This window comes from Apostichopus japonicus, chromosome 6 (genome assembly GCF_037975245.1).
Source record: "Apostichopus japonicus isolate 1M-3 chromosome 6, ASM3797524v1, whole genome shotgun sequence".
Taxonomy (NCBI): domain Eukaryota; kingdom Metazoa; phylum Echinodermata; class Holothuroidea; order Aspidochirotida; family Stichopodidae; genus Apostichopus; species Apostichopus japonicus.
In genome coordinates this window covers 8680263-8692716 of record NC_092566.1, presented here as the reverse complement: position 1 = coordinate 8692716, position 12454 = coordinate 8680263, and the positions used below count along the sequence as shown (strand labels likewise).

At 39.9% G+C, this 12454-nt stretch overlaps 1 protein-coding gene across 2 annotated transcripts in view; it reads right to left on the bottom strand.

The window, feature by feature from the left end:
• Positions 1-1133: 1133 nt before the first annotated feature.
• Positions 1134-12454, bottom strand: part of LOC139968863 (gelsolin-like protein 2) — a 32207-nt gene continuing 20886 nt past the window's right edge. For both annotated transcript variants that reach the window (XM_071973443.1, XM_071973444.1), the window contains exons 4-10: positions 11364-11491; positions 10013-10121; positions 8709-8819; positions 7600-7781; positions 6132-6210; positions 4825-4920; positions 1134-4303 (exon numbers count right to left, since the gene is read on the bottom strand). In XM_071973443.1, the coding sequence (XP_071829544.1) occupies positions 4211-4303; positions 4825-4920; positions 6132-6210; positions 7600-7781; positions 8709-8819; positions 10013-10121; positions 11364-11491 (798 nt within the window). In that variant the 3' untranslated portion in view covers positions 1134-4210. The remainder of the gene's footprint in view (positions 4304-4824; positions 4921-6131; positions 6211-7599; positions 7782-8708; positions 8820-10012; positions 10122-11363; positions 11492-12454) is intronic.

Sequence of the window (12454 nt, the reverse complement as noted above, 5' to 3'; positions counted from 1 at the left end):
ATTATGTATAGGCCTATAATAGCCTGCATGAGGCCATTTTCTTCATCGAATAATATAAAGAGCTCTCGAACATTCTAACGTAGCGCCTGAAACAAGATTGACAGGGGCAATTTTCCCAAAATAACACCCGAAATTTAAAAAAAAGTATTTTGGATCCTGATTATGAGATATTTCGGACATGAAATCCCTATTTTAAAGTTGGGTATATGCCGCTTGGAAACCTCGGCAAGTGCCGTTTCCGGCCATCTAGAGGGTTTGTAAATCCCAAAATTTTCTTGTACGCTTCGCGCCAACTCATGGTGGCGCTACGCTTAGATAGTCAACAAGGTCATATCCCCCCCCACTCGGAAGTACGGATCGCCGCCCATGCTTGTAGCATTCAACTCTTATAGTATCCCTTGAATGTATATCCTACAATTGATGCAATGACCTCATAGCTACTACATTCCTTGTCAAGATACGCGAACAATGGAATTTAGCTAAGTGGTACATTTTTCCAATGTTTACCGCAACTTTCAATTCCAAAATGGTTATTTTGAGTATAGTATTTTCGATCGGAACTCCAGCTGGAACGCACGTAGCTTATCAGGACTGAACGTAATATAATTAAAACCAGGCAGGCAGAGGAGACCAGAAATGGGAAACCTAAAGTTGAAACACAAGACGAGGAAGGGGTGGGTTGACTTGGAAAGGAGGAAGGTGTGGTGTAGGTAACTGAGACAAATGGGAAGAGGGGGAATCCAACATGGAATCAACGGACATGGATCCAGGGGTGTAAAACCCTTCCCATGTCCAACCCCCCCACAAAAAATAATAATAATAATAAATAAAGTAGGTATTAGCCCAACCTTGTGGGTGGACCTAACTACAGATCTAAAGCCTAATTATTATACCTCAGAAAATGCACCATTTCACACCTTAAATTTTACTTTGGCAGAGAGGGAGGGGGAAGGAACCCCCACCCCCACACTTGAGTCGGCTTCAACAGCCTGGGGACCACACTCACTCCTTCCTTTAAATCACGTCACTGCCCCTAGTAATGTACGGAAATGTTTGATTTAAAAAAAAAAAACAATCTTCCTATGTTACTTTTACACCACACATTGAAATGAAAACGCATATATACAATGAAGTCGTCCATCTGGGTTTTGTTACCCATCACCCTTTTATATATTTATCATCGACGATCAGTAATAAGAAGCTACTACGAGGATATTCGTAACCTCTTGCATAATGTCTTAGAACTGGTTGTTACCTTTTAAGTAGTCATGATTTAAGTGGTTATTTTTAATTATTTTTTTCTTCTCTTTTAAGATGCCCTGAAAGCTATGAATATAGATTTAGTACACTACTCGCTACAATACAATTGATACAAAAAAAAAGGGGGGGGAAAAAGAAGACAAGAGAAATACATCTACTACTTTCATTTGATTATTAGAGATTCATAAAGCCATAATTAGAATCATAAAAAAAAGTATCTACTTCCAAAGAGAAGATACAAATTACCATTATTTTCATATTATTATCTTATCAATTTATTACTTTTTTTTAAAAAGGCAAATTTGTTATTAATTGCTTGATATATATAAGTTTTGTGTTTGTCCGTTCATGATTAATTGTCGACATTTAATAACCAATCTCACGACGAGATTTAAAAACACTATTTTTACTAAAGTCATACAAAGACACATCCTTCTGATAAAACATTTTGACCAAAGATCATATCTTTGAATCATTGTAGAACATTATAATGGTTTGGGCAGTTTCACAAAAGTTTTGAAGGCAACAAAAACATGACTCGGTTAACGGGTGTAACCGATTAATAAGGCGACCGATTCATGCTGCGCATTGTTTTCGTGATTGTTGTCAATCTAAGGCATAGTATATAGACCCGCTGGAGAAAAAATTAAGCATGTATTTTGCCAAAGTTTTATACAGATGTAAGAAACACAGATGATGAAAACATCTAGAGACTGTGAGAGAAACATTCACGTGCCGATGGCGTTGGCACCCTCACAGGGAGGGGGGAGGGTGAATTTATCACCCCCTGTTCTCTTCATTTGTGAGAAGTTCCCAAAAGAGGAGGATGGGTGTGTGACCAAAACAAAACTAAGACCAATATGAAAAAAAAAAATTAAAAATGTTATCGGAAAAAGATACCGACAGACAAATCGACCATTATTTGCTTTCAATTACTATCAATAAAAAATTGAAAACCTAATAGAAATAAATAAATCATGTGACAAAGGGAAATAAAAAGATTGAGAGGGGGGGGGGGGGGGTTGAGGGTCCACTTGTAATGAGAATAAGGGAAAGGAATTTAACTCAAATTTTATTATTGTATTTCAGAAAAATAATAGTCGTAACGACTCAATTAAAGGTGACTCTTCTATAGATGTTTGTACCTGAAAGACTTAAAAATCTATTCCATAAACTTTTCTTCTTTGAGAAAGACTATCTATCCTGCAGTTGCCTTCAAAAATATATTTGACAATTTTGACATTTTTTTTTTTTACTAATACTACTACTACTACTTTATACGACAAATTCCAGAGAAAGTTTTGAAACTTGTCATATGCAAGTGAGCTAACAAACATTTTCATTTCTATTGATTGAGAAACAGAAATTTAAAAATTGGCATTTAAAGTAGACATAAATAACCAAATTTTACAGGTTTCGATAACAAGATACAAACTCCCAGTTAGGGCTTAAACTTTCAATCACAAGGCCATCTCGTATGTTATCAGGGTGATGGGGCTAAAGCAGAATGTTACTGAGCTATGATCACATACACTCTGTTTTTAAATTGTTAAATCACTTTAGTGTGTCCATCTGTGTGTGTGTAAAAGTGTATATGCACCTGTATTTCTATAAACATCTGTTGCCTACACCCCTTGATTCTACATCTATCTAACTGACACATAGGGTAAACCAGGGGTTGAATATAAGCAAACACAGACTGAAACATGTCCAGTAAACACCACAAATATCATAAAAATTTACATCCAAAAAATTGGGCAGATCTCAACGTTAACATAGACATATGGCCAACTCTGTAATGAGCAAAAACATGGGGTTTGACAAGTAATAATCATAATAATAATAATCAGTTATTTTAACAAAACAACAACAATAATCTGATATGATATCCCAACACACCAGGACATTAATACCCGATTTGAAATCCTCATTCCAACTGTCTTCAATTGAGAGGAAATAGTAGAAGGAATGTTGCAGCCATGGCGACCACTGGAGGAATGCAACTGGAATGATAATAATCGTCTTTTCATGACGGATCGTTTTGAAGGAGGGCCGGCCAATCGCCAACCACATGGAATGATATTAACCACCCCCTGCCACCAACCCCTCCCCCTCCCCCAAACAAATTTAGAATGATTTCACACCTTGAGAACAGGACACCAGATGGAAAGGACTTTTATTTAGACCGATGAAAGATAACATATTTGTAAGCATACTAATGTTATTCGTAAGTGATTCCTGCATAGCGTTAATGAGATATGACAACTGGAATTGTCACAGATTGTACCCAAAAACGAATTAAATGCAACTTTCACCTACTTTTTTTTCTGTCAAGGAGCAATTTTTGTCCTCTGAAATATCCTTTAAAACTATCTTCACGATAATATCTTATGGACTCACATTAAAACTCTTTTTCATCAAGTTCTTCACAGAATACACTACCTTGTTGACTTCAATACTACTTAAATTACCCTGAATTTAATTTTGCCATGGGGGCTTTAGAAAATAAAGTACTTACATGCATCAATTTATTTGTCACCCGTGATTCTCGTCTGCTTCTTCTGTACAACAAATTTTTCAAAAGGAATTTTTTGCAATCCTAACATGGATCCGCCAATTTTGGCTTTAGTTGTGGGTGATCAATTATGCTAATAATATCATATCCATAAGGTGACATAAACAACTCTTAAAGTAGTTAGTGTGATTAAAATCTATGACCGGTTATCACTGGAGTACAAAATCAGGGGGGGGGGGTGTTAGGTTGGGGAAATTACTCTATTTTATACTATTAGATTTTAACAAGAGAAAAAGGGACAAAAACAACAGTTAAAAATAAAAGTACAAACAATTTATAATTAGTATGGAATCTGCAAAATGGAAACATCAGTCATGTCAAAGCGTATACATGACCGGAAATTATTCTTCACGGACTGCTATCCCTCGAAGGAATTCAGTTGAGGATAGCTCTGAGTGCTTTCGTCTCCTTACCCTCCTTCACAACCGTGACTGGAACCAGTGGATGCTGGGTACCACTCAGGTATTTCTGAAAACAAAGATAAATTTGAATAAACAGTAAGTCAAGCATTGCCTTTCCCCTCCTATAGGCCCCACCCACCTCCCATTCATCCCTTATTCCCACTCCAAAAGTTGATTCAACAGCTCGCTCTCTTAACGTTTTAACAAGATAATCGACTTCGGGGGGGGGGGGATTTTTTTTTTTTTTTCCAAAAGCATTGAACGAAAAGAAAAACTCAATCAAAAAAGTTCCTTCTAATTAGACTTCAACATATCTTTGTTTATCTTGGTATTCCTCTACCTCTCTGTTTGCACTCTCCATCTCGTTTTGTTCGCCCCACTCCTTTGTCCACCTGGTGTGCGTTAGCAAGCTTGTGAACGCTTTTTCAAGGTTCGTGTTAACTTTATCTATTCGGAGATCTGTTAGAGGAGTGCAAATCACGCACATAAAGACCCCACGCGACTGCGCCCCCACCCCCCCCCATTGAAATGACGGAGGAGGCTCTACATTTATAGCATCATCATTATCATCATCATTATTACACTTACATGAGCGTAAGCCATACTGTTCTGCTTCTCTTCGCGGCTGGCACCAGATCCGATCCACACGAAGCAATCCTTCCCGGTATCAATGATGAACACGTCCTGCTCGGAAAGAAAGAGAGAGAGGACATTGTAAAGTCCACGCAGGACACCCTTTTTTTTAATATTTTTTTTTTTAACAAAGATCAAGTCCATAATCCAGGTAAAAAATTGGAAGAGTACGTCTGTAAAGATCTATGTATGAGACTAACTACTATTCCTTCGTTGTCCTCCCTCCTGCACTAAGATCTTACTTAAAGGAGATATGTGGGGGGCAAAAAAAGGATCTTACATTCTGAAAGAAGGAAAAAGTAGAACATTCAAAGGGAGCCAGCCCACTACAAATGAAAAAAGGTGGAAGTTGGCAGATAATGCTAAATACCAATAGTCCACGATAATCATAATAATATTCATAATAGTCATAATAATTGTAATAAAAATAATGATCACAGTCATATGTGATGACGCCCACAACAAAATTATCAAAGGTGCCAGCCAATACAAGAGGTAAAAAAAAAAAACCGTCTACAACAGAAGGACAAGACTAAATCAAATAACAAACTGTATAACAATAAAATGTTCAAAGCAGAATCAAACAGATGGAGTTTCAAAAGCAAATGAGAGAATGGGCCGAAAGGAATATCGACCGTTAAAGATCTCTGTTCTGGGATACTGTGAAAAGAGGAGGGGAGGGGGTGGGGTTTGGGGGGCGGGGGCAAGCTAGTGATATTCCTCATTCTGCATTCAAGGGCGTTATTCACCACTGGATGTGATGATGCATATTAGGAAGGGACACATATAACTAATCCCTTAAACCTGTGCACAAGAACCTCAGTTATTACGGTCCGTAGAATCTGACGAGCCACAGGACGGCACTACCGTTAGTCCCAAATTTCTTGCACATGAGAAACTCGGTTTACTTTTTTACCCTAAAGTGCATCAGTATTGACCTCAAGTTTAAGCATGATAAAAAATTTGTGGTGAAATGTTTTGTTTTTAGCAGTCTCTCCAAAGTGATTTCCCTTCTTCGAGTCTGAAAGCCCACGCACGGACATACAGACAATTAAAATATCTCTGTGTTGGAAAACTGCTTTTTGAGTGACGACAGTTAGAGTGCATGATTAAAATCAGAGCATGGGCGACCATTATCTGACCATCTAGCATATTTGGGGGCGATACTGATGACTGGTCAGGGACTCGTTGCAGGACCTTGTGATCACTGACATGCCAGAGACTAACAGATGATTTCCACAAAATTAAAGTTTGTCACTTACACTTGAATCCAGCCCTGATTTCATGATTTCGCCCTCTCCTTCATTGCTGAAGGTAAGTTCTCCAGAATCGTTAGATAACCTGTTTGACGAAAGACCAAAATCAAACCAAAATGTAAGCAATTCAGTAGATAAGGCATATGTCTAAAACATTACATGAGGGGGAGGGATAAAGAAAAACAAAAAACGGCCAGAAATGGGAGATTTAGCCATGTTTGGCAAAATGTTCTTCATTCAGAGTGCTTACATAGACTATCCAGGAGCCAAATTAGTTGGGAATGCTGGACTGCAATTTAAATATCCTACCATACTTTAGCCAACCAAGGTTTGAAATTCCTAACAGATACTACACTCTCAGTACATCAAGGTCCAACATGAGTATCATTGGGAAGGGGGGGGGGGGGGGGGGGACGATGCAAACAATAAAAACCTATTTGTTCATCCCCTCTTTGAGAAACATCAAACTACCCAAGGGGGTTTTGCCTTCCCATTGGTTTCCCTCCCCACGATTATGTTTTCTATTTGTTCATCCCCTTTTTGGGAATCATCAATCTATTTTGCCCTCTCATTGGTTTCCATTCCCACGATTATGTTGCCTATTTGTTCATCCCCTCGTTTGGGAATCATCAATCCACCCAAGAGGATTTTGCCTTCCCATTGGTTTCCCCTTCCCACGAATATGTTGCCTATTTGTTCATCCCCTCGTTTGGAAATCATCAATCTACCCAAGGGGATTTTGCCTTCCCATTGGTTTCCCTTCCCACGATTATGTTGCCTATTTGTTCATCCCCTCGTTTGGGAATCATCAATCCACCCAAGAGGATTTTGCCTTCCCATTGGTTTCCCCTTCCCACGAATATGTTGCCTATTTGTTCATCCCCTCGTTTGGAAATCATCAATCTACCCAAGGGGATTTTGCCTTCCCATTGATTTCCCTTCCAACGATTATGTTGCCTATTTGTTCATCCCCTCGTTTGGAAATCATCAATATACCCAAGGGGGTTTTGCCTAGTGTTCGACCGATTATACTGCAATCGGTTTTACCGATTACCTATTCATTTCTGTGACAATCGGCCGATGCCGATTACTGATTACCGATTATTTCATTTTTTTTTTGGAACTGGCCTAATGTATGATTTAGCGTTATATCATTTATCAAGGGGTTTTTGCCTTTCCATTGGTTTCCCTCCCCACGATTATGTTGCCTTTTTGGTCATCCCCTCGTTCGGGAATCATCAATCTATTTTGCCTTCCCATTGGTTTCCCTTCCCATGATTATGTTGCCTATTTGTTCATCCCTCGTTTGGGAAACATCAATCTACCCAAGGGTGTTTTGCCTTTCCATTCATTGATTTCCCGTCCCACGATTATGTTGCATATTTGTTAATCCCCTCGCTTGGAAATCATCAATCTACCCAAGGGGGGGGGGGGTTTGCCCATTCATTGGTTTTCCTTTTCCATGATGCCATACCTGAAGAGGGTTGGAGTAAAATTACCACTGTCGTCTTCTTCATCATCGTCATCATCGTCCTCTCCGTCGACCGGAAGACTCTCGTAAAAGTGATGGTTGTTGCTGATGAGACCTTCTTCCAGGGTTTCATTCTTGGGTTTACCATGTCGTTCTGATTTCAAGTTCTGAATGTACTGAACAGCCTATTTAAAAGAAGGGGAAAAGGAGCATTATCATGACCGGAAATCAAATTAAATGGAAATTACAAATGGCTCTCAAAAAACAGTGATTGACAGCTAAAAGCATGACTCAGAGGTTTGAACACATACTTGAATCAAAAGATTCAAGGACTTTCCTGGGACTTTTCCAAATTTCAAATGACGTTTTTTCAAGCGTGTGGTTCCAATCTGTATACACAGCACTTAGAATTTAAAGTGTTTGGATCAGGGAGTAGCCTCAAATTCAGACCCTAACATCATAGATAGTCGACGATATCATCCACAACTATGTTATGCACAGCGCATCCTTAAGGTCAGCGGTATGCAACTTGTTAGAACCATGACCCAGAAGCATTCACAAGGACCCCACCACTCAGAGTCAATGCTCAAAATGCCTGAAAGCAACCATAGCTTGATCTACGGACATCGGCAAAACTCTTTCAAAACTCTTGAAATTTTCTACCGTATTGCAGAGTTTTAACCAATGTCACGTAAAAGATGCCCCACAGAATCGTTCACAAGATGTGGTGTCACCTCTGGTGTGCTTGTTATTCCGACGCAGCTTTTTTTTTCCGCTTCAATTCAACATGCGATTTAACCATGGGAGAAACAGGCACTCCCGACACTGCGGTAAAACTTGTATACAAGGATATACTGGCATTAGCTACATCTGGATCTAATCCCAACTCGGCAAATTTCAAGTGAAAACTGTCAGCAAACATTGACCATGAATGGCAGGCAGGCTCAAGATCATGTGGCTTCTATTGATCCTTCCTCTAATCTAATCAAATCAAACCAGCTAGTTCTACAGACATGGCATGATGCCTTTTTATCAGAGAGTCCCCATTTTTAGGAGATGTAACCAGATTTGAGATCTGTCCTTGGTTTCATTTCGTAATTTACATTTTTTACCTTAAATTTTTCGTCTTTGTTACACTCTGCGCCGTTCCACTGGTAGATCTGGAGACCAAGATCCAAAATAAAAACGTCCCCAGAGTTCAGTTTGCTTCTGTTCAAGGGCACCTAGCAGAGAGAGAGAAAACATTTAGATACCGAATGTCATCAACAAGGTTTAGTTAATACAGGGATGAGCCTGGGGTAAAAAAACGGAACTTTGCAAAAATTGCGATACAGGCTCCAATTTGCTTATGCTACAGTGTGTTAGGATACTAGTTTTTGTCTCCAAGGTAGAAAAGAAATCACAGATATTCTGCGAATTCGCGGAAAAAGCTCATGCCTGTTAATATCATTACGCAAGGAAAACCATCCTGCACTCCTTATTATTCAACAAAAATTCCTTCAAAGTTTCTTAAAATAAACCAAATATTATCGATATATACCACTACTCCTACTTCCAAAAACATAGTCTGACTATCTTTGACTTCACATTGGACTTTTTCTCCAAATTCACTCTCACGGTATTTTGGACATCTCCTATCAACAGTTTTCTTCTTTGCTTTCCTTTACCACAAAAAAGTGGCACTAAGCCAGTGCTTAGCCACCCCCAGTCAATGGCAATAACAACTTCAGCCCCAATTCTTGTATGCTAAGTAGGTTAGGCTAGGCTCCTCTCCATGTAGTATCCTGTACAGATCCAATGTTTCATTTGAAAATTTGTCTTCTGAGAAGACCAAATGACAGACAGTTATCTCTAAAACTTGAGCAAGAACTACTCTAACACCTATCAAAAAGAAACAGATGTAACTGTTGTCCTCCTATCCTTTCAACCCCCCCCCCTTATCCTCACCTCCTCTTCTGACCCTCCACTTCTTAACCCCTCCACAGTAAGCCCTCAAATACAACCTCCCAAGATATTAAATTGCCACTCACTTCCCACCACTAAACAGCCACTACAACACTCACTCACCTCACTCACCAACACACACACACACACAACCTCACTCACCAACACTCACCTGTGTAACCACCACACATTTCCTATCTCCTCTGCAACCCCCCCCCCTATCCTCACCCCCTCTTCTGACCCTTCAATTCTTAACCCCTCCACCGTCAGCCCTCAAATACCACCTCCCACCACTAAACAGCCACTATTCTCACCTGTGTTACGACCACACTTTTCATACCTCCTCTGCAACCCTCCCCCCTATCCTCACCCCCTCTTCTGACCCTTCAATTCTTAACCCCTCCACCGTCAGCCCTCAAATAATACCTAAATTGCCACTCACTCCCCACCACTAAACAGCCACTATTCTCACCTGTGTAACCACCACACGTTTCCTATCTCCTCTGCAATGGAACAGACGTGCTTCGTATTTGGTTGGTTCCACATGTCTGAAGCCAGAGTCTGCTCCACCTTTCATCATTCTGTAAGACAAAATCAACTAGCAATCTTGAGTTTTCTGCTGAATTCCTATAAAACTAACCCTTTTTTTTTAAAATCCATCCTCCACTCTTAATAATGTACCCCAGACACTCATACAACCAGGTCATGACTCACTGCATTGTCCTAAATGAAACCCACTTCTTATAATCCACAAGTGTCCGCTAGTCTCATTTTAACAACATCTACTACGCACATGAGAGTTTGCTTAAATCGGAATGAAGTGTTTCACTTTTTAGGTCTCGTCGTGTGGAAACTTGCCTGGAGGTTTATCAACGGCCGTGACAAAGACTTTTTGCGGTGGTGGTGACCCCTTCCTACTCGGCAAAAAAAGCGAGACGCGGTCGTATCAAAACTACAAGACGGATCGAGGGAAGATCAAGAGGGACAGAGTCCTGGAATGGACACTGCTCAAGCTGATGGACAATTAAATTCTGTGAGTAACTACCCAAAAATCATCCTGGGATTAGAAGAGGAGGCACCCTGGGATTAGCAGAGAAGGCACTGTTATTTGATACCAGGACTTGTAACAAGTCTGAATGGACGCTTGTTAATAGCTCTAGCTGAGGGAGTTAGCAGCCATCTCATTACCCTGCACCCCCTTAAATCTAATCCATTGAGCACTTCCAGCAAGTTTTCTTTTTTAGAATATTCCCCATTAATGAACAGATCGATCCTGTGTTTGGGACCCTCACATATCCATCCATCGCCTAAGTGAAAGTACTAGCTCAAACTTCTAAATTCTGTGGACTGTAGAGCAGTATAAGCTGTAAAATCTCACTTGCTCTTGTAAGTTTATGTTGGCCTTCAGCTTTGATAAGAATGATAATTTATGATCGCTGCATACTTTAAATTGATTACTGATAAAAATTTGACAGATGTGCAATTCTCTCTCTGATGCAGATTCATGGGATTTTATTTTACCTACATGGGCTGACACAGGCCTCAATATGTATTTAAGGGGGAGGGGAAGGGTGGGGGGGAAGGGTGGGGGGAGAAGGGACCTAAAGTCATAAATTAAATCATGGAAGTGTTTTGCTTCAAACATGTCCATGAGAGTCTCAAAGAACAAAAGACTGAGTGTTAAGCTGAAACAAACCACTAATTACAGAAAAAAAAAATACATCAAGGACTTTCCCTCCCTACCCCTCCTCCCCTCACCCCCCTCCTCCCCTCACCCACCCCCTCCCCTCACCCACCCCCCACCCAGAACACCAGTTGCTTACGTGAATGATTTGAAATAGCTAAGGAACAATTCGGATTCATGGCCTTCCACTTCTCGATGCTGGACTGGTTTGTCGTCCAAGAGCGTATCGAGTTCCACGGTCTTGTATGCAGCTGTACCGTACTCGTCCTGTAACAGAGCAGCAATTAAGCGGGAAGTGAGTCATTTATCTCGGATCTATCAAGAGAGACTTTCTCCACCTCCTGTGAGGTCAGATAGCAGATAGCATAGATAGGCTGTATGCAGACAGAATTACCACATGACCCAGCAACTCAATGTAGGATGTATGTATACTACACTCCACACATTAAGCATAAAACTACAGCAAACCATGTGGAGGGCAGTTCTTTCTCATATTGAACTCATACACAGTCTAACATTTTAAAATTCACCTTGTGGGTTTCCTACACTTTCTTGAAAATAAAAACTGAACAACATTTATCTTGACAAAATTAAGGTAACCTTTGACATCTTTCACAGAATATTCTTGTCCTTTTTTCTTTGTGGGGGGGGGGACAAATTTTCATGAGGCTAAAAGAAAAATAAAAGGCCTAAAAGGTGACTTAGGAAAATGATTCCATTTTCAATGTTTTTTGACAGTTTTTACTTTTATTCATGGTCTGGTCTGGTCTGGTAATTGTCTATCAAATTTGCATGACTTTCCCAGATTTCCATGACCCAAGGTCACCTGATCAAAATACCAGAACTGCAAACCAACGCAGAGCACACTACGTTCGAGCAGCCATTTTTTGTGATAAGTTTGCTATATATTTATCTATACGATTGGACACACTATTGCACTTCACTCAGCTAGCGTTGTGAAGTTTCACTGCAAATACTGAAGATAAGTCCACAATTGGATTACTTTAAACAATCTGTATGTGACTACTGATCAAACCAAAAACAAACTGTCAAAAATGTGATTAACTTTTCGGGCTTGATTCCATCAAGATGATTTCTAACTGATTTAACCCCCTCGATCGGTGTGAATTAACAGATCTGTGAGAATGTATTATTTAGATCGACAGATTGTAGTTTCACTGTGGTACACTCGGCGACAGATGCCGAACCGGATTGAAAACGGCCGCTTTC